Below are 23026 nucleotides of genomic sequence, written 5' to 3' on the forward strand. Positions count from 1 at the left end.
AACGAATGGCCTTTCGCTCGCGTGGGGGAGCTTGAGCGAACCCCCTGCTCGGGGAGTACGTGTCCCTGTGACCCCGGGAGGGACAGAGGGGCGGCACAGACTTGCAGGACCCGAGCGTCGGGACTCTGTAAGCCTGCGCTCGCAGCGGCCTCTGCTCTTCCCTCCCAGAGCACGAAAGGTAGGGGAACCGGCCTGGGAAACCAGGCATGAATCTTAGAAGGTGGGGGTCTCCGGCATTTGTCCAAATGTCATGTTTCTGCTTTGGGTGATATTGACTTGGCAGTTTGGACCCGGCCAACAGCCTGTTTTCCTGGGAGCCCTCTTCCTTCTTTTCACGTGATAGCAGAAGCAGAGAAAGTCCGACTTCCAGGAGATTTGGATCAGCGAGTGTGTAAAGGTTTGTGGGTTTAGCGAAGACAAAGAATATTCTGCCAAGTAATTATTGTAACGTGCGTCTTCAGGTAGATGTAATTGGACAGAATGATGCGAACAAATATACATAATTGACCCCTCTTTTGCAGGTCGCTTTTAAGGCAAAAATGACTTAGAGTCCCTTTAATCGAGGTGCCCACTGAGTGCAGACAGGCTTGGAAGATCCCGTTTACCCAGTTAGTACAGTGCCCTCAGGTGGGTGCAAGGGTGGTGTGGTTAGATTCCTTTTTATAAGAAAACGAGAGGAAATGGAACTCTGTGTTCTTGTGGGGAGGATGTGGACCCCCTTGAAAAAGGCAGACGGTGACTTGATTGCAGAGTGTTGGAGGAAGTATATGGAAAGTAGGAAATATTATGTGTGTGTATATATGTACACACACAATTTTTATAGTAAAGAATTTTCAAGCCTTTAATTCAAAGAAAAGCTTGCCATGAAGGAACAGCCCTATTAACTTCAAAATTCTAGCACTCCACCAGGGGCAACAATCCCTTTAGAAGTGGACTGTAAACTGGAATAACTTTTTTTGTATCAGCAAACTACCCAAAATACTGAAGTTTTAGAAAACTCCAGTAGAAATTTTAGAACTTCAGTAGAAGTTTTAGAAAACTTCAGTATTTCTACTGAATAACTAATCAGTGGGTAGTTAAAAAGAAAATTCATTGTTAACAGTGCATTTATTAAGAACATTTACCATGTGCAAGGGCTCTGTGCTTCAAGGGGCCAGGAGTAACCCTGTGTGCCCACTAGGTTCGAAGGTTGATTTCCATGTTATCTCACTGAACACTCAGCACTCTGTGTACTGTCATCTGCTTTTGAAATGAGGAAATGGGTTCAGAGAGGTTTAAGTTGCTGCCCTGAGGTCACCCACACAATTTGTAGTAGATCCAAGATTTCTATTCAGATCTTTGAGTTTCCAAAATCTTTATTCTCACTACACTGCTACGCTGAGAGAGATCTAATTCACAGTCACTGCCCTTGAATCACTTTCCTGATCTGGAGAAGTTTCCCTCGTTTCATAAAGCGGAAAAGACATACATGCACATAATAGCTATAATTGGTGATGCACATATTACTGACAGGTCTAAAAGCATTATTTTATTTTTTTTTATAAAGGCATTATTTAAAAAAACAAACGGTAAATAAATTCTTATCAAACACTGTAGGGGAAGAAATAGTTGCAATAGGGAACTCCAAGTAGCTCAAATTTTAATGTGCAAGTGAAACACCAGGGGATCCAGAGACTTAGATTTTCCATTTCTTAAAAGCCATAAATACTGCAAGAATAGCTTATACTTATTATAGAACCTCACATTTCAACGCCTGCAGTCATTATTATGATCCTCATTATATTAAATAATAAGACTTCAGTGTCTCAAGGCTATCTTCATTTAGCCCTTAAAATTAAAAATTAACAAATCAGTTTTCTTTACAAAAAAAGTTTGCTTTGAGAAAACCTTTATTGCACATCATTAAGTTCATTTCTATTTGAATGAATAGCACACAAAACAAAGATACATGTTGTAAAATTCCCTAAAATTCCAATCAGCAGTATCCAAGGAATGTAGACTTTGTTCTTCGTCTTTTAAGGCATACATTTTCTACTTATTTTTAAGTTATGACCATAATTGTTTTTTTAAGGTTTTTTTTTTTTTAAGTACTTTAATGTTTATTTATTTTTGAGAGAGAGCACATGCACGAGCTAGTGGGGGAGGGGCAGAGAATGACTGACTGAGAATCCTTGAAGAGGGCATTGCACTGACTGGAGAGAGCCTGAGGCAGGGCTTGAACTCACAAACTGTGAGATCATGACCTGAGTCAAAATCCAGAGTCAGACGCTTAACCCACTGAGCCACCCAGGCGCCCCAAGAGAAGAATTTAAAATGCGATGATTAGGGATGCCTGGGTGGCTCAGTTGGTTGAGCTGACTCTTGATTTTGGGTCAGGTCAGAATCCCAAGGATTGAGCACCACATCAAGCCCCATGTATAATCCCACGTCAAACCCCAAGTTGAGCCCCATGCTGAGCATGGAGCCTGCTTAAGATTCTTGCTTTCTCTGTCTCTGCCCTTCTCCCCCCGTGCTCGCTTGCTTGCTCTCTCTTTCCAATAAAAAATAAAATTAAAATAATAAAATAAAATAAAATAAAATAAAATAAAATAAAATAATTACTGATATATACCAACCACTTCCCCTCTCTCTCAGGGATGAACCCCAGAGAGTGGTCAAGACCAGAGTTAGTGAGTTTTATGAAGTCAGAATAGGCATTGTTCTCCACTGATGACACAATCAATCCAGTAAAAATAGCTGGAAGCAAGAGTGTAAGAGCTGAAGAGGGGGATAGAGAACATATTCTAAAGCTTATGGCAAAATAAACAAGAAATAACAAGAACCCAATGGCTTCTCTCATCCAAGTTAATTTAAAAAAATAAACCCAATATAAAGCTGCAAAAGACATTAAATATTGCTTTTAAAAATATAAATAGTTCTTGATAAATTATAGCTATTGGTTTGCTCAAAGCAATAGTCTTCAAATATACTGTACCTGATCTTAAAATATCCATACAGTTTCCCAACTCAGCTATATATTATATATCCCTCTAGAGCACAGATTAGCCTGATAGCTACTTTTTACAACAGCAGAATATAGAACCTGGAGGGTCGTCTTCTAATCTGTATTTTCCAGAATTGGGTAGATCTTTGCATTCTGCTATAAATGTACGAAGTTCAGTCTCTGGGAAGCCATCTTGTTGGTAATGCTACATAGAAGAATTAAAAAAAAAAAGTTCTCATTACTAAGTCCCTTGAAAACAGCTTTATTCCGCATTCAAAATGGATCATTTGTCAAGGGAGGGAATCTTTCTAAAGGGATAATTCAGTCACTTTCAAGTATTTTCAGGGAGATATAGCCTCTAGAGACATTCTTAGGTTTAGCTACGGAAAAGTCAGTCTAGAATTCTGCAGTGTCCTCCTGGGCTCTCTCTTATGAGTCTGGCTCAATCCAAAATGGGCATGCTGAATCTGAGTCTGAGCCATCCTTCCAGGAAGAATCCATTCTATATACCCTTTGGGAGTCTCTCTTTCAGACAGACAGGTTTAAGGGGTCAGTTCAGGGTCTAAGATCTCTAGAGCATGTGCTGACCAGAGAGGACCAGCCATCACTTGCCCACCTGACAGGTGCTTTGGGCCCATGGAAAAAGGTAAACACCTAAACTGTGAGTCTCAGACTTGTATCATCAAGAGTTGTTAACTAACATTACTACCTTTGAGACCTTGGCTACCACCCTTGAATAACATATAGTTCTCTGCATGAAGAGCTGAAGGCAGTGAACTTTTAGAGCACAGTGGGGCAGGATTTAGACAGGTACAACTATATTCTTTCTCAGTGGCCTTGGTGACTCTAAGCACACATCTGCCAAGCAAGTATTAATAAAGACAATCAGTTTCTGAAATCTAAGTCAGTAAAAATGAAGTCATGGCCCTGGCTTCACAAGCAAGGTATTCATAATTATCAACTCATCAACTCCTACTAACCCTCTCTTTATCCCCGGGGCCATTTATATGATATCATGTTTCAGTACCCCTTCTCATACCCAGAAAGTCCCCAAGTGGAAGTGTCTATGTCAATGGTATACCTAATAGTATAAGGTTATTAGAAATTTAAATATATAGCGATATTTAGCCTGCTTTTCCATATTTCAAAGGGCTCAAAATAACTTTTAAAATATCCCATGTGAGGGACAATATAAATAATAGCTTTTCAAATCAGCTTTTCTAACACATATAAAGCTTACATGGCTAGCACCTGACATATCAATCCCCTCACTCTTCTGGAGATCAGGCCTCAGGATAGTCCCAGGCAGGTCCTTGCCAAGAGTCTGGGTTCAGTCACAGTACACTCCAAACCAAGAGGTTAATTTTTCTTTATGAAAATTGGATTTTAAATGGTCCCCATCAAATTTTGAAATGCCATATGTTTCACTTACCCAATGCCTACTGGTCTTTAGAATTCTAATACGAGTTTAGAAATCTTGTTTGAAAAAAAGCACAATTACTTAGAGACAAAACCTAAAATATTCTACAAATTCAAATTCTTCATTTCTGTTTCTCAATATCTACAATTGAAGTCTTTCTTTTCCACCTTGAAAAAATTAACATTCTAGCTGTTCTCCTCCCTCTTAGGTACCATATTTTATTGCCATTCTACAAGTTCTAGAAAAATGCTGCTACTTAAGCTCTTGATGAACCTACCTTAATTGTTTCATATGTATCAGTGATCAGTGCAATGAAAAGACTTAAAATCATATATATAAAGAGGCTGATGAATGAGTAGAGGTAAATTCTGCTAAACAACCAGACCAAATAACTTTTTTGTTGCATTTTTGCAAATGTGGCAAACATATCATCTCCATTTATCAGAGAGAAAAGGCACTCGGAGACCATGTTCAGAGAACGGAACTGGAAAAAGAAAAGAGAAAAAGTTCAATTTCACATTCCTTCCCACTGGAGATTGTTCATGACACTATACTAAAAAATAATGGACCACGTATCCTTGTAAACTATGTAGTTAGCCTGCAGTAATTACAAGCATTTGCTATGTGATACATGCAACCTGTATAATGCCTACTGTTTTTCCTGAACAAGCAGCTCCTTCTTTGTGCTCCCCTTAAGGGGAGCAGCCTGAATTGAAGCTGCTGGTTTGCACCCTCAGCGCTTTTCTGAGTCAAGTCTGACCATTCCCTCTGCCTACATGGAAAGAGATCCTAGAAACACTTATGCAGAGATACCCAAGTCCTAACCATGCATGCTCATACTTCTCATTTTAAAGTTCATTCCATTTGGGATAATGGTATTATAATCAGGACTGACTCTGGTAACAAAAAAAATGCATAGATTTCTTCAAGTTCCTCCCTATACTCCCTTTTTAATAAAATCACATTTCCAAAAGTCTTGCCTAAAAAGCTGACTCTTTATTTTTTAAATTTTTTTTAACGTTTATTTATTTTTGAGACAGAGAGAGAGAGAGAGAGAGAGAGAGAGAGAGAGAGCATGAAGAGGGGAGGGGCAGAGAGAGAGGGAGACACAGAATTGGAAACAGGCTCCAGGCTCTGAGCCATCAGCCCAGAGCCCGACGCGGGGCTCGAACCCACGGACCGCGAGATCGTGACCTGAGCCGAAGTCGGACGCTTAACCAACTGAGCCACCCAGGTGCCCCAAAAGCTGACTCTTTATATTGATGAATCAAGTTGACTTATCTTGATCTCATAGGTGGTAAAAAAATAAATAAAATAAAATAAAATAAAATTAAATTAAATTAAATTAAATTAAAAAAAGACATAATTATCTGATATAGTCCATAAAAGGACGTGAAGTAGCTGAGTGAATCAATTATTCTCTCAAGTTGGTCACACCTTACCAGTTCACAAACATGGCACCAGATATACGACCTTCGACATTTTCAGGCTGAGTCACAAAATAGAAGGAGCTCATTTTAAAAGAATAACTGGCACTATTTTAGGAGCTTGATAGTAACAGGAAAACGTTGTTTATTGGTACCTTATCATGGTAAGGCCCCAGCACAATCCATCCACAGAAGCAATAGCCCAAATAAATCATTGCGGCACAGCAACAGAACCTGATGACATTGGGCAGCGCTGCCTGAAGGGTCAGAATAAGGAGCTAGGAAAGTAAGAGAGGCTGTTAGAATCCCCTTGTCCCTCAGCCAAAGCAGTGCAATAACTCTGAAAGATAGGAATACCAACAGCATGGAGATCCATGGAATCCTTACGTTGTACTTCTGAAAGAAACCGAGGTATCGAACGACTCCGAGCCACACGAGCATGGTGGAAGTCCCAAGAAGTATGCTACAGACGTCATAACTTGTTAGACTCTAAAACAGAGTGGAAAAAAAATAACCAGATTATGTAACAGAAATTCATTGGGACAAAAAATATTTCGTTGGGGGGGGGTGGGTAATAGGAATCAATCAGGCAGTGTTCTAGGTGCTAAGGACAAAGAAGTGAACAGAGAGACAAAATTTCCTTCTCTCCGGAAGCTTGCATTCTAGCGGTGGGAGGGGGGGAGAGATAAGAGAAATAAATTAATGGAACTCTCAGTACATTAGCTGATAGTAAGTGCTGAGAAGAAAATTCAGGGGAGGGGAAAAAGAATGCCTCCAGGGTTGCATTTTAAAAGGAGTTGCATTTGAACAAAGACCTGAGAGGAGTGAGAGAGTACAAGCTGAGCAAAAAGCTAGGAGAGGAGTGTTCCAGGCACAGAGACAAGTAAATGCAAAGGCCCCATAGCAGGAGGGTGCCTCAAAAGATGGAGTCCAGCTGCAGTGAGCAATGGGGGAGAGTACAGAGTCACAGAGGTAAGGGGGTAGGTAGTTTAGAGCCTCGTGGCTAATTTAACACCTTTGTATTTTACTCTGATAGGCTGGGGAGATTTGAAAGCTCTGAACAGGATATGATACCATTTGGCTGCTATGATTAAGAGCAGACTGTCCAAAGAGTGAGAAGGCAATTGCAATGATAGAGACGAGAGCTGATGGTGGCTTGGACCAGACTAGTAATGATAGAGGTGATGAGGTGATTTTTAAAGGTAGATTGATAGGATTTCCTCTTGGATTAGATGGAGGGAAGAGGGGATTAGTCAAAGAGGAGAGTCAAGGATAAATGTATGGCTTTTGTCTTAAGCACCTGAAAAGAATTGCCATTAACTGAAGTTAAAAAAGCCATGAAGAAGCAGGTTTGGCCTGTGGAGGTGGAGATTCAGATTTGGGGTGTTCTGTTTTTTGTTTTGTTTTGTTTTTAATTCAAGTTAGTTAACATACAGTGTAGTCTTGGCTTCAGAAGTAGAACCCAGTGATTCATCTCTTACAGATGACAACCAGTGCTCATCCCAAAAAGTGCCCTTCTTAATGCCCATCACCCATTAACCCATCCCCCACCCACCTCCTCTCCAGCAACCCTCAGCTTGTTCTCTGTATTTAAGAGTCTCTTATCATTTGCTTCCCTCTGTGTTTTTATCTTATTTTTCCTTCTCTTCCCGGATGGTCATCTATTATGTTTCTCAAATTCCACATATGAGTGAAATCATAGGATATCTGTCTTTCTCTGGCTGACTTATTTCACTTAGCATAATACCCTCCGGTTCTATCCACATTGTGGCAAATGGCAAGATTTCATTCATTTTCATTGCCAAGTAGTGTTCCATTGTATATGTACACCACAGAGTATGTTAAATTTGAGGTGCCAAGTAGACGTCCAAATGAAGATATGAAGGTGACAATTGAATATCTGAGACTGGAGTTCAGAGAAGAATTCCAAACTGGAGACACAGATTTAGAAATCATCGGCAGAGAGGTACTATTTAAAGCCATGGACAGGATGAGAGCACCAAGACCGTGGCAGGAAAGAAAATATGTCCAAACATTGCACCTTGAGGCCTTGTCACTTTAATAGGTTGGAGAGATGAGAAGGAACCAGCAAAGGAAGTCAGAAGACCAGCCTGTGATTTAGGATGGAAACCAGGTAAGTGATAGCTCAGGGGAAAAGTGCGTCAACAAAGAAGGAACGCTTGCAGTGTTAAAATCTGCTGATAGGTCAAGATGAGGATAAATAATGAATTATTGGACTCAGCAACACTGGAGGTCATCGGAAGGAACATTTTCTGTAGGGTGGTAGGGCGGCCGGATTGGAGCAGATGTAACAGAGAATAGGAGGAACAGAATTAGAAACAAAGGTACCTACTCTTAAGGTCTTTGCTATGTAAAGGGGAGCCAAAAAAATAGGGAAGTAGCTGGATAGAGAATAGGTTGAGCTTTTGTCTCTTATAAAGGAGAAAGAACACACATACTATTGGGAATGGCACGGTAGAGAACGGGAAACTGATGATGCATGGGGAAAAGGAAGAAGAAAAGCTGGAGCTAAGTTCTTAGGTAAGCAAGGGGGGGAGGGGGGTTGGCATCTGGGAGGCACATGGGGTTGGCCATGGAGAGTAGCCAAAATAATATATCCACAGAAACAGAAAAAGCAGAGTGTATGGACACTGATGCTGGCAGGTAGATAAATGAAGTGGAGCCTTGTAGAATTTCTCTTTTTTTTTTTTTTATCTGTGGTTTTGTGAACAGGAAAGAAGCTCATCACTTGACAGTGAGGATGGGGCAGGGGTTTTAGAGTTTCCAGAAGGGATAAAAACGTGAAACGATCATCTGAAAGATGGGGGAGTGAATGGCCTAGAAAAATGTAAAAAACATTGCTGGACACCATTAAGAGCTCAATGAGGTTAATGATAGTTAAGGCTGGTAAAAATAAAGATTTGCTGCATATCTCCTGTGCTCCTTTCTTTTTGTTCCCTAGTCCAATGATAGGGACTCCATATCATCCTAAATCCATTCGTTCCTTCCAAGGAGCGAACATGCCTGGGCTGTTTTCCCCAGCTCCCTTGCAGTTAAATGTGACTAAACGCTCTCCAGTGGGATGTGAACAAGAGCAAAGACTACCAAGACTACCAAGGCTTTCAGACTGTAAAAGCTACCGCCGTGCTGCCGTCTCGTGCTGCCCTTCCCTTCCCTTCCCTTCCCACACAGGCTGCAACCTGTTCCTGAGCTGACCCAGGATCAACCGCACAATTTGGGCTCCAGAGAAACTCAGTGGCAGGAACGTGGGTCCCTGACTGACCGCGTGGAGCTGAGTGAGTTGCCAACCTGGGAAACCCACCCTGACTACTACATGAGGGAGAAGTACGCTCCTATCTCATCTGAGCCATTGCACGTGGGGCCTCTGACCGGGAATCTCAATCAGCAGACTCCCCAGGTGGCTCATCCTCACACTCAGTTGAAGCCAGGGCTAGAAAAATATAAATTTGAACAAGGTCAGTTTGAACAGTATCAGGTTTTTTTAATTCGATTTTTGCTTTGGCGGCGGTGGCGGGGGAGGGGGGGGGTGATTTCTAGGCTGGGTTAATCCCGACTTAGAATGGAAAATCTTGTAGCTTATCAACGGGGAAAGTAAGAAAAAGGCAGCAACTGTCATCACTCACACAGTGGTAGCCTGGCTTCACTTTCACCCAGGGCCCTACTCTTTTTGTTGTTGTTGAAGATTCTAGCATTTCTTGTGAAAACAACAACGACAAAAAAACCCACCTCTTACCTTCTTTACTTCGGGACATCTAAGAATTCTCAGGCGCACCCCTAGAGCTCAGATTTCATCAGTGTAACATGGAGTATTTTTACCAGGTACCCAAATGACTGACTCAGAGGCTTGTATATACCTTTGAAAAACTCTGCCTAAGAGATTGCCTGACTAGACTTAAGAAACTTACTGTTATCGATTTTAAGTTTATTTAACACAATGTTTGAAAGAAACCATTTACTCTGCAAATTCTCACATCCCGAGAAAATATTAGTGCCAATCTGATACTAACAATGGCATAAATAGTAAAAAACAAAACAAAACAAAAACAAAAACCACTTTACCTTAGCTTGGATTTCCATTTTCAGAATTGATCCAATAACTGTCAATATGTCACTAATAATAATCATGATGTACCATCCATTGACGAATTCCATTTGATCAGAAACAGAAACTTCCTTCTTGTAATGGAGGAGGAAAAAATTGACAAATTCCTTTAGGGGAAAGAGGGAGGCACAGTGAATTTCTCAGTCAATCACAATGTCCCCAGCATTCCTAGCAAGCAGCAACCCCTACCTGCTGAAGCTGAAGTCCTGTAATCACAGATCGAAGGCACAGGATTAACGAAGCCAAGCATATCAGAATAACAAAGGCATCAAAGATCATCATGTAGTGAGTGTTCTTCTGAACTGGAAGGAAAGAGCATTACCTGCTTATACTGTGGGACATTCATACGGTGACCTCTACTTCTTGTTTTTTTTCTTTTCTTTCATTTTTAGCCTCATTTCTTTTAACTGCTGCATGGCATACCACAATATAGATGTATACTCTTTGTAAAGACACTCAGGTTGCAATCTGTTTTTTCCTGCTACAAACAATTCTTCAAGTCCTCTCTGTGCATCACACCCCGCTTGCTGGGGTTGCCGTGAGGATCAAAGTGATCCTTTAGGCGAACGAATATCTAAAGGCGAAATTGTTGGGGTAAGGCATATGCATATTTCTAAGAAAGAAATTCTAAGAAATTGCCCTTCAAAAACATCATGCCAGTTTACATACCTACACACATCTCCACGTCTTCTCCACCATTGCATATTAATTATCTTTTATTTTTGCCGATCAAAAGAGCAAATCTCATTCCCAATGACATCTTTATCAGGTATTAAATTACTGTAGGTATTCAAGTACCTTATCTTGCCCTTTTGATGTTTTTGTGTGTTTTAATACGTAAGACAAATACCTCTCATTAGTGTTTTATTAGCTATTCTTACTTGGTTTTTTCCCCCATATATTCTTGAGGATCTGATTGTTAAATTCCTCAATCCAGTAGGATTGTTAAAAATCCTACTGGTACTTTTGCAGGGTGGCGGGGGGATCATGTCACATTCATAAGTTAATTTAGGGAGAATTGGCATATACATGATGTTAAATCTCTTGTCCAAAAATATGATGTGTCTCCCATTGATTCAAGTCTTTTTGTTTCCTTCACAAGCATTTTCAAATTTTATCTGAAGCCTTCACACTGCTTTTTAGAGTAATTTAGATAATTCAGACATTCTTTCCACAAAGACAGCAAAGAGAAAAGGTCCTGGTAAGTGTTCTTCCCATTAGTATGTAAAGAAAGTTAAAAGGCCTTCTTTTGGGGGTGCCTGGGTGGCTCAGTAGGTTGGGCATCCGACTTCGGCTCAGGTCATGATCTTGCAGTTTGTGGGTTCGAGCCCCGCATCGGGCTCTGTGCTGACAGCTCGGAGCCTGGAGCCTGGAGCCTGCTTTGGATTCTATGTCTCCCTCTCTCTCTGCTCCTCCCCCACTCATGCTGTCTCTCTCTGTCTCTCAAAAATAAGATAAAACATTAAAAAAATTTAAAAAAATAAAAAATAAAAAAAATAAAAGGCCTTCTTTCGGAAATTACTACTGCCATCAATAAGAGATCTTTAATTATAAGCCTGTGGTCTTTTGTCCTTAATACAGTTAGCCTTCCTGCACACCCTATTAAAACATACCTATCTGGGTATAGAATATTCACCAAGAACCCACCGTGTGGCAGTTTTTCTAGATGCTGAGGATACAAGTGGTGAACAACACAGGCCCCTGACCTTGGGGAACTTCTGTTCTACTGCCGGGAGACACGCAGGGACGTAAACAAGGTACATGAACAAAATGCTTTCAGACAGGAGTAAGTGCTGCGAAGAAAAGAAAGCACCATAGCTAACGGGTAGTGCTACGCCACCCATAGTCCTAAGCACTTTGTAGGTATTACCTCATTTGATCCTCACGGCAACCCCAGCAAGCGGGGGTGTGATTATCCCCACTGGACAGGTGAGAAAATGAGGCACACAGAGGTCAGGGGAATTTGCCCGAGGTGATAAAGCCAGCAGGTGGCAGCACTGGGATTCAAATCTTTGCAGTCTGTCTCCAGACTCTGTCATTCTAGGTTAGTGATGCGTGGCATCCCTTGGGCACTGTTAGGAATGCACTCTGGCCCCACCCTAGACCTGCTGAGTCAGAAACTGCATTTTTACAAGCTCTTACAGATGACACTAGAGCTCAAGAACCACGGCTCTAGAAGAAGCACACTGCTGGTATGGGTGATGGAGGGGAGAGGCTCATTCGTACAGCATGATAGGGGCCAGGAGGTCTCAGGTGAGACCTGAGTGACAAGACTGCCCCCTACTGGTAAAACAATAACAAGCACTTAGACTAGTTCGGTAATGGGGCGCCGGGGTGGCTCAGTCGGTTAAGCGTCAGACTCTTGATTTTGGCTCAGGCCATGATCTCGTGGTTCATGAGATCAAGTCCTGCATTGGGCTCTGCACTTACAGTGCAGAGCCTGCTTGGGATTCTCTCTCTCACTCTCTCTCGGGCTCTCTCTCTCCATGCCCCACCCCCAGCTCGTGTGTGCTCTCTCTCTCAAAATAAACTTAAAAAAAATCTATTAAAAAAATTCAGTAATAAAACATCCCATTAATATTGGCCAAGGGGCATCTAATTGTTACTAAAATGTCTACATCTGCTTTAGAAAAGCCTAAAAACTAAGAAACAAGCATTTGAGAGAAAGCCTGTGCCAGATACTTTCATATACTCTCATGCTTCCTATTCTAAAGTTTGTGGAGAAGTATTGCAATGTTTACAGATGACAAAACAACTTTGTGTTTCAAATAAACAATTTTGTCATTGAAATAAAATTGTGATTTAAGAGCCTCATATATTTGAAGTATCTAATAGTGAAAAAAATACTAGAATGAAGAAATTTCATGTCATTTTAAAAAAAAATTCTTAACATTTTCTTATTTTTGAGAGAGAGAAAAACAGAGTGTGAACAGGGGAGGGACAGAGAGAGAGAGGGAGACACAGAATCTAATGCAGGCTCCAGGCTCGGAGCTGTCAGCACAGAACCCAATACGGGGCTCAAACCCACGAACCGCGAGATCATGACCTGAGCCGAATTTGAACATGCAACCGACTCAGCCACCCAGGTGCCCCCATATCGTTTATTCTTAATATCTCATTACTGCTTCTGACCTTTGTGACTCAACCAGTAGTTACCCCTAAAGCAATGATTTTCCAAGTGTGGCATGAGTAAGGGTGACCTGTACATTCCTAGGCCCCAGCCCAGACCCAGGGATGGCCTTGCAGGGAGCTGGGGTGACTCTTTTGCTCGCCAGAATCTGAGAATCCCGGACCTAATCATTAAGTCCAGCACAACATACCAAAGGGGCTAGAAAATGAGATAAATTCTTTACAGTCCATTTTCTGGTTCAGCCCCAAAATTCTCAGTGGTATTCAGTCTATAGTTGAATTCATGTCCATATTTCCAAGAATGCACCCTTTCTTCATTTAGTTTACTTTTTAACCTATATAGAAGCTAAATATAATGTGAGGGATGCTTCAGGGTCAAATCTTTCCTGATGTCTCTCTCACTGTATGACCAGGGGCACCAAGATTCACTTCTAAGCCTTAGTTTCTTCATTTGCATAAACAGGGATGCTGCCTATCTCAAGGATATTTTAAAAATATTAAAACGCTGGGATGCCTGGGTGGCTCAGTCAGTGAGGCACCCAACTTCAGTTCAGGTCATGATCTCACAGTCCATGAGTTCAAGCCCCGCGTCGGGCTCTGTGCTGACAGCTCACAGACTAGAGCCTTTTTCAGATTCTGTGTCTCCCTCTCTCTCTGCCCCTCTACTGCTCACCCTCTGTCTCTCTCTCTCTCAAAGATAAATACACATTTAAAAAAATAATAAAAATTAAAATATTAAAATGTAGGAGGAAGCCCTTATGTAGTAAGCACTCAATAAATATTAGGTTGGGTATATGTGATTTTTTGCTGGGGGGTGTGTGCATTTTTTTGTAAGAACTGGGCCAGTGAGGACACATGTAGAAGTCAGCAAAAGTCATTTCAAGTACTAATAATTTATGTCTTGCCTGGAACATCAGATACCTACAATAAGTTGATCTATTTGCAGAGAATTAGGGACTTGGCAATGTTCCAGTTGTTCCCTTTGATGCTCCACATATCCCAGTAGTTTAATAACCCTTTTATTTAATAACCATTTTGAAAACTAGTAAACGTCATCACTTACTTGATCCTGATACGTGCCAGTCTTTACATTCTCTGATGGAAATGTCGTTATCTAAGCTTATCTTAATCCTTCCACTGTGGGCCTTATTGTCAAATGTTATCTGTGAAAAACAGGAAAAGGGTCAAAAACATACCTATAGTTTTTGAAGCCAAGATGTCTCTATGCATTAATTAGGAAACAAATCTTTCAGGGTTGACAGGATGCCCACCCAGATTCTCATCCCCGTGTCAATGCTAACTCTGTTCAACTTTGGGAAGAGCCCTTTTTTTCTTTGTGAAATGAGAAGGCTGAGCAAGGTCTTCTGTTGAGAACTTTTAGTCTCTAAAATCCTGTATTTCTAGGATAGTCTTCCAGCCCTGGACAACTTATAAAACAGGAGAACTTCTCTCTCCTTCCTACTCCAAGTACCTCAAGATGCCCTCTTGGTATGAGCAAGAGCTGGTCCAAGTGAGCTTTTTCCTCCCTCCCTAGGGACTCGGCGGGGGATAGTTTTTATATATATTTATTTATTCATTTTGAGAGAGAGAGAGAGAGAGAGAGAGCACGTGAATGAGCAGGTGAGGGGCAGAGAGAGAGAGAGAGTGGATCCCAAGCAGTCTCCCCACTGCCAGTGCAGAGCCCGACGTGAGGCTTGAACTCACAAACTGCAAGATCATGACCTGAGCCAAAACCAAATTGGACACTTAACTGACTATCCCAGGTCCCCAAGGGATAGTTTGTTAGTGCTGTTGCAGTTCTTACAAACACAGAGGTTCATTATTTCAGGCTTGAAACATTTCAGGTGGCGCTTCTCTGATTTTCATTCTGGGCCTCATTTTCATCCTTAGCCACTCTAGAACCGTATGTATAAAAAAAGGATGTGGTGACAGGGAGCCGACAGCCATGTCCTGCTTCAGGGATCACCATTTCAGGACACTGGGCACCAAGTAGGACAAAGCCATGTCAGAACACCTTCCCCAGTCTGTCTTCCCCTTCTGGCTCTCTCCCCTGTCCCCATGCAGGGACAGGGAAAGCAAGACAAGGAGATCAGGTGTGGGTTTTGTTTGTTTTGCTTTGCTTTTAGTGCCTCCTGTCTCAAGTCCTAAAGAAAAAAACATTTTTTCAAAAGTCTGTCATTTAAATGAGTTTTACTGAAGCTTCTTCATGCGGGGTAATCAGACATTACTGCAGATGTAAGGCTTCAGATAAATTTAGTGAGTCTGATCACTCTGTTTCTCTTCATGTTGGACTGCAAGCTTCCAACAAATTAGCTAAAATAATATCCAAAAAATACTCACTCCAGGCAGAACCCAGGCAGAAAAAGAGAGAAATCATATTAATAATCACATGTAATTAAAAAAATTTTTAATGTTTATTCATTTTTGAGAGACAGATAGAGACAGACAGTGACGGGGGGAGGAGCAGAGAGAGGGAGACACAGAATCTGAAGCAGGCTCCAGGCTCTGAGCTGTCAGCATAGAACCTGATGCGAGGCTCAAACTCACTGACCGTGAGATCATGACCTGAGCCAAAGTTGGACGCTTAACTGACTGAGTCACCCAGATGCCCCAATCACATGTAATTTAAATGGTCTAAGCACTCCAACTAAAAGGTACAGATTATGAAGTTGGATAAAAAAGCAAGAATTAATTCTATGCTGCCTAATAAGAAACCCTCTTTAAACATAAGACAAATAGGTTAATATCAAAAGGATGGAAAAACATATACCATGCTAACACTAATTAAAAGAAAGATGGAGTGGTTATATTCACATCAACCAAAGTAGATTTTAAAGCAAAGAATTAATATTGAGGTAAAAATTACCATTTCATAATGATGTAAGAGTCAGTTCATCAAGTTAACACAAGAATCCTAGATGCCTGTGCACCTAATAAAGAGCCTCAAAACACATGATGCAAGAATGCACTAAACTGCTATGAGTGAATGCTAATGCCCTGCTTTTACATTCTAACCAAATTACAGACATACATAGGAAAGGTTTCATAAATAGCTGTTGCATGAATCAAATATCTGTTATATACCAGATACTTAGGGAGGTCCCTTATATATCTCATATATATGCAGTATACTAGATAGATAGGTACATAGATACATAGATGTCTTGGCAACAGCTTTGTTAGGTAGGTGGGCATTAATTCTGTTTTACAAACGAGAAAGCTAGGACTCAAACCAATTAAGTAATTTGCCTAAAGTTACATAGCTAGTAACTGGTGAGCTATAATTAAAATCTAGGCTTGCCTGATTCCAAAACTCCTGCATTTTATTTTATTTTATTTTTTTATTTTATTTTATTTTATTTTTTTAACGTTTATTTATTTTTGAGACAGAGAGAGACAGAGCATGAACGGAGAGGGTCAGAGAGAGGGAGACACAGAATCCGAAACAGGCTCCAGGCTCCGAGCTGTCAGCCCAGAGCCCGACGCGGGGCTCGAACTCACGGACCCCAAGATCATGACCTGAGCTGAAGTCGGCCGCTTAACTGACTGAGCCACCCAGGCGCCCCAAAACTCCTGCATTTTAAATTAGGCATATACTGCCCCAGTTCATGTTTACTTAAACCATAAAGTTGCACTAATTGCTTTTAACATTAAACTACCCTATAGGGTGTAAGTTCTACTACAGTTCTGTGAAACACACTGCTAAATCCACCATGCACAGGGAGAGCTTGGGATGAATCTGCAATAGTGGCAAAAATATAACATCTGCATGTGATTAACCAGCCAGGTTGCTCTCCCCACTGTATTGAGTCATGGGAAAGAGTCTGCATTTTACAAATGTTTCATTCATCCATTCCACAAATATTTGAAGCACCTACTGTGTTCTTTGAGGGATGAAAAAAATTAGGAGAATGACTCCTGCTTTCAAGGAGCTTTCAATCTAGCAGAGTTGATAAAAATCTAGACAATCCTAAAACAAAGGAGAAGGTAGGTGAGCTCATACAAAACATAAAAACAAAACCAAAAATAAAACTTTGGAGTTGCGAGCATAGAATGTGTCCCTAACTGAAGCATCGTAAAAATGGTCCCTGAAGAAGGTGTCAGTTGAACTGAGCCTTGAGGATTATAAAGCTTCTGAAAGTACCATTTCTCAGTTCAAGAGTGGTACAGGACTGGGGCACCTGGGTGGCTTAGTCAGTTAACTGTCTGACTTTGGTTCGGATCATGATCTCACTATTCATAGGTTCGAGCCCTGCATCAGGCTCTGTGCTGACAGCTCAGAGCCTGAAGCCTATGTAGGATTCTGTGTCTCCCTCTCTCTGCCCCTCCCCTCCCTCGCACTCTGTCTCTCTCTGTCTCTCAAAAATAAATAAAATGTTAAAAAAAGTAAAAACAAAAAAAAAAGAGTGGTGCAGGAGGTGAGAGAGAGGAGAAAGAAGAGACAAGACTGTGGATAAATAATAGCTCGATTTAAAAAAAAAACAAGTAATATTGAAAATTCATAACCTCCTGATTAATATTAGGATCAAAATTTGTAGCCTAACTCAAAATAGTCTCATAGTATTTGCGCTTTTTCCTTTAAATGATATGCATAATGACTAATGATACTACATTCTGAAATTTCTTTAAAAAACTTGATTTCTCATAGCCAGTTGTTGAATATCATGGACACAGCTCTGGTACAAACTATTGCTGAAGTCATAGCAATCTGGATTGAGTGAAGGCAAGCTGCATCAAATGCTGTTCAGCATATGCCCCAGATAGCACTGGGGTACTGACCCCGAGCCTCATGAGGAAATGAACACTCCTGGCAGGCATCTTATGTTCTCCAGAGAGAATTAATAGCGCCATTTGCAACTGGAATATACAGAACAGAGACGGGCCGAAGGGGGAGAAACCAGCGCATTCAGAGGTAGCCCAAGGAAGGCACTGTGACCAATAAGCAAAATGTGCACACATCTATGGCGAGGAGACTCGGCGGCAAGAACCCTTGGCAATGGCCATAGGCAGACAGCCACAGACTGCCAAGAGCCAACTACACGGGACCTACAAGTCTCTACTCCTTTTGTATTTGAACACCTACCCTGTGCCAGGCACCGTTCTTGGGACTGGAGACACTGCACTGAACAAGGCAAGGTCCCTCCCCTCACAGAACTTACACTGAGGTACAGAAGATAGATAATTAACAAGTAAATTACCACAACAAAATAGAGCCAGCTCTACCAATGCTTCTTCTGTGCACACTCAAGTGGAAACATCCTATATATTTGATCATGTTTCAATACAAGCAGATGAAACATGTAACTAAATCAAACAGTTTTCCTTCAGACAGGGGCCAAATTCAGCCCAGCCCACACTTACAGTCAGAGTAAAGTCGTAACAGTCAGGGAGCTCGTGATGACGAATGGTCTGCAGATTAATGGCCTTCAGTTTAAACTGCAGCTCCACTGTTAGGAGTCTAGGAAACAGAGGAGCCTTTAGTGCAGTGAAAACATGCACACACAAATATAAGTTATACTCCCATCTGCCTCCCTCACCTGTGAAAGTCCAGTGTTAAGTTGAGTTTATTTTCTTCCAGTGTTCCAATGTGAAAAGGTTCATCGGGCTCTACAAAGAAACATTCTGCCATAGAAAGGAACAAAACATTCTGTAGATAGCCTAAAATAAATAAGTAAAACTGCATCTTGAAAGGATAATACATTTAAGACTAGATTATTCAGATTCTACTATTCTTCTGAATTAAGATTTAAAAGCCAAAAGTCAGTACCCCTTAGTTACAATGAATCATTTGTTTTTCAAGACACCAGTGGATGCACCATTTCTGGAGTGGGTGGAGGGCAGAAGACATGAATTCTGTCTCATGAGTCTTCTGTAGAATGCTATCTTCCTTCCTGAATCTGGAAGCCTAAATTTTGAGTCCCTTCTCCCTTTTTTGTATCCTAAGCATAAGTTTGAAGAACTTGGAGTACTTAAGACAAAATTGTCTAAGTTTAAAGGATCTATTTTTTTAAATACTATTTTCCCCTCTATACTAGACTATACTTAAGGGGAAAAAAAAAAAAAAAAAAGGAAGACATGGGGCACCTGGGTGGCTCAGTCATGTAAACCTCTGACTCTTGATTTTGGCTCAGGTCATGATCTCACAGTTCATGAGTTTGAGCCCCACATCGGCAGGGATCCACACATTGGGCTCCACACTGACAGTATGGAGCCTACTTGGGATTCTCTCTTACTCTCTCTCTGCCCCTCCCCTGCTTGCTCTCTCTTTCTCTTTCTCAAAAATAAATAAATAAATAAATAAATAAATAAATAAATAAATAAACTTAAGGAAAAAAAGGGAAGACAGCATTTTAGAAGTTTTCAATAATCTGTACTGTAATCCTTTAGTATCCTTCTCCAAAAAACCTCCCAGTGGCTGTTGTTAAAAGCACTTGAAGGGGCGCCTGGGTGGCGCAGTCGGTTAAGCGTCCGACTTCGGCCAGGTCACGATCTCACGGTCCGTGAGTTCGAGCCCCGCGTCAGGCTCTGGGCTGATGGCTCGGAGCCTGGAGCCTGTTTCCGATTCTGTGTCTCCCTCTCTCTCTGCCCCTCCCCCGTTCATGCTCTGTCTCTCTCTGTCCCAAAAATAAAATAAAAAAAAAAAAAAAAAACGTTGAAAAAAAAAAAGCACTTGAAAATTTAATGTTTTAGGTACAGACTGTAAATAGAACTTTGCTAATAAGAATAAGCCACTGTAGGGGCGCCTGGGTGGCTTGGTCGGTTGGGTGTCCGACTTCGGCTCAGGTCATGATCTCACGGCCCGTGAGTTCGAGCCCCGCATCGGGCTCTGTGCTGACCGCTCAGAGCCTGCAGCCTGTTTCAGATTCTGTGTCTCCCTCTCTCTCTGCCCCTCCCCTGTTCATGCTCTGTCTCTCTCTGTCTCAAAAATAAATAAACGTTGAAAAAAAAAAAAAAGAATAAGCCACTGTATTCTAAACTCTGGTTCTGGTTTCTCCTTGAAATGACCCACAAAGATACTAAATAGTGAAGTGCAGTTGAGGGGAGGGAGTTTTACAGACATTGCAAATTTGCAAGTACAACGTCTTCTAAGGATAGTATAAGTCTATTTAACTGGCTTATCCAGCATAAGAGGCAGTGGTATATACAGGTCAAGGGTATAGTGGCTAAGAGCACAGACAGCCTGGGTCAGATTTCAGCACTGCCTCTTCCTAGCTCCATCTGGAATATATCACTTAACTCTCTGAGCCATACTTTAGTCTTCTATAAAATGAGGATAATAATACACCTTGCCTTATTGGTCTGTTGTTGTTGCTTTTTTAAAAAAAAAAAATCATGAGTTACAGTAAAGGGCTTGGGACGGTACCTGACACATGATAACTCCCTATGTAGTTTCTCACTATGACCTAACAGTACAGACCAAATCAACATTTTCAGAGACAAAATTGCTAACTTTAAGTATAAATCAAGGAGTTAAAAAATAGAAGCTCTAGTTTTTTGCAGAACATTACCAGTCTCCATTTCTGGATCAATGTCAAAGGTATCATTTCCAGGACAGATGTTCCCTTGCTTGTAGAAGTGCTGACAGATCGCCATAGCAGACTGCTCGGTACCCTTGTTCTCATATGCATGATTCCCCACCGAGATACTGCGCAGCTGCAAGTACTTGAACAGAAAAGAGAAACAGAAAATGGGAACACCAGCCAGGCAGAAATGAAGCCATGATTCCCTACCCAGCCCGTCTCTGAAATGGGCAGATCCCAACCTGCTTTCTGGATGGAGACATTCACATTCACACTGACATGCGTAGTACGCGACATGCTAATGTGCACCAGGACAGCAGCCAGAAAAAGCACTCAAGTTTTGGGCTCAAGTCTCATGTCTGTGACTGTGAGCAAGACACAAACTTTCTGAGCCTCTGGTTCCTTGTCTACAAAATTCAAGGTTTAACCCACGTCATCTCTGCGGTTCTTTCCTTCTTTAAAGAACTATGTTCAGGAACTGATCTGTGCATTCAGTGTGAATACAAACCTTATCTTTGAACTATTTCTTGTAAGATCAGAGTTCCGCTTTGCTGCTTTAATATAGGAAGGGGGATAGAGTTGTTCCAAGCTAACTTGCAAGACTTAAAAAAATAGTTTCATCTTTATCTTTGCAAGAATAGTTTAGTCACTTTCACAGCAATATTCCCCCATCCTGGGAGTCCTCTAAACAAACAAACAAACAAACAAACAAACAAATGTAATTTTACCAGTGAGAATCTTATGGTACTTTGGAATAACCATCAACTCAAACTCTGAATGCATTTCTGTAGAAGAAAAAAGGGTTTCAGGGCTTACTATGAACAATGCTGTTTGGCAGAAGAAGTGATACGAAGATAGGGATATGGTAGCCATCTCTTGGATTTAGTGGGATGGACACACAGATAAATAATTCTACTATAAAAATGCATGTGAAAATGCTAAAATCAGTGAAAGGATCATTTGTAATCTGGGCCTAGGGGGATAGATGCTGAGCTGGGCCTTGTCCAGGCCACCACCAGCAGCATTTTACCAGATCTGAGGCATGGTTCTCTGTTCTTATTTAACTTAGCCTCCCACAGCGTTTGATGCAGCCGAGTGCCTTCCCTTTCGCAGGATGCCTTCTCCCCTAGACTTCTGGGACACAGGCTCTCTGTCTCAGTCTCCTTTGCTGAATCCTGTTCCTGCCAACCTCTAGCTGTCAGAGCACCCTTGGATTCAGTCCTCCACTTGTTCACCCACATTCTCTCGGTAAGAGATCTCAAGCAGCCCCACACTGAAACAAGATCTGTACGCCAATAGCTTCCAAATTTACGTCTCCTGACCTTTCCACCCAAATGCATACATGGGTAGCAATCTGCCTGCATGGCACCTCTGGTGTCTAAGAGGTATCTCAAATGCAAACGTGCAAACAGAAAAACCAGCTCCTTCCATGAAAAATGCCCTTCTCAATCAGTGACTCCATAAGCCAATCAGCTTCACAGGCCGAAACTTAGAACCGATTCTTCACTCTCTTTTTCTCATACTCCACTTCTGGCCCATCAAAAAGTCATGCATTACTTTCAAATTATCTTCCAAATCTGACTGCCTCTCATCGCCTTGTCCACACCACCTCACCTCTCACCCTGACAAACTGAATCTCTTCCTACTGCTGTGGTCTTCCTGCTTCCTGTCCGCCTCTCACCACAGTCCAGTCTCCATATAGAACTCACAGGACTGCTGGGGCACCTGGGTGGTTCAGTCGGTTGAACATCCAACTCTTGATTTTAGCTCAGGTCAAGATCTCAGGGTCATGGGATCGAGCCCCATGTCGGGCTCTGTGCCGACAGTGTGTAGCCTGCTTGGGATTCTCTCTCTTCCTCTCTCTGACCATTGCTCACTCTCTCCGTGTCAAAATAAATAAATAAACTTAAAAAAAAAAAAAGAATGCCCAGAATTGTTACAGGAATAAGTGAATTAATGCACGTAAAGCCGTTAGGACAGTGATACCCAAAACACGAACCTGTTCCAGACTCTGTTCGTGCTGTCCCTTCTCCCTGGAGGGCTCCTCCCTGAGATGGCTGCAGTCTGCCTCCCCACACTCTGGGCTGTCCTGCCCACCTGTCACTTATCAGGGGGCCTTTCCTGACCACCTCCACCCATTCACTCTGCCTGCTGCTGCTACCCTTTTTTTTTTTTTTTTTTTTTTTTACAGCACACTTATGTATACTTATAACCAACTGACAAATGGTATCCTTATTTACTGCCTGTCTCTCCCTAACAGTATCCTTATTTACTGCCTGTCTCTCCCTATTAGAATATGACTTCCTCAACTTTGTCTATTTGCTCACTGTAGTATCCATGTATCAAAAACACTATCTGATACAAAACAGATGCTAAATACTTGAGGGAACAGATATTAGCCTTTGCTAATATTAGAGTCTCTCC

General features: G+C 41.6%; 1 protein-coding gene across 1 annotated transcript in view; it reads right to left on the minus strand.

Annotated features, from left to right (window-relative positions):
• Nucleotides 1-2935: 2935 nt before the first annotated feature.
• MCOLN3 (mucolipin TRP cation channel 3) overlaps nucleotides 2936-23026 on the minus strand; it is a 46228-nt gene continuing 26137 nt past the window's right edge. Inside the window, exons 4-13 of the mRNA XM_042952445.1 lie at nucleotides 20591-20744; nucleotides 18620-18704; nucleotides 18444-18540; nucleotides 14146-14245; nucleotides 10143-10255; nucleotides 9911-10060; nucleotides 6218-6319; nucleotides 5986-6108; nucleotides 4681-4887; nucleotides 2936-3188 (exon numbers count right to left, since the gene is read on the minus strand). Coding sequence (XP_042808379.1) covers nucleotides 3054-3188; nucleotides 4681-4887; nucleotides 5986-6108; nucleotides 6218-6319; nucleotides 9911-10060; nucleotides 10143-10255; nucleotides 14146-14245; nucleotides 18444-18540; nucleotides 18620-18704; nucleotides 20591-20744 — 1266 coding nt within the window. The 3' untranslated portion in view covers nucleotides 2936-3053. The remainder of the gene's footprint in view (nucleotides 3189-4680; nucleotides 4888-5985; nucleotides 6109-6217; nucleotides 6320-9910; nucleotides 10061-10142; nucleotides 10256-14145; nucleotides 14246-18443; nucleotides 18541-18619; nucleotides 18705-20590; nucleotides 20745-23026) is intronic.

This window comes from Panthera leo, chromosome C1 (genome assembly GCF_018350215.1).
Source record: "Panthera leo isolate Ple1 chromosome C1, P.leo_Ple1_pat1.1, whole genome shotgun sequence".
Taxonomy (NCBI): domain Eukaryota; kingdom Metazoa; phylum Chordata; class Mammalia; order Carnivora; family Felidae; genus Panthera; species Panthera leo.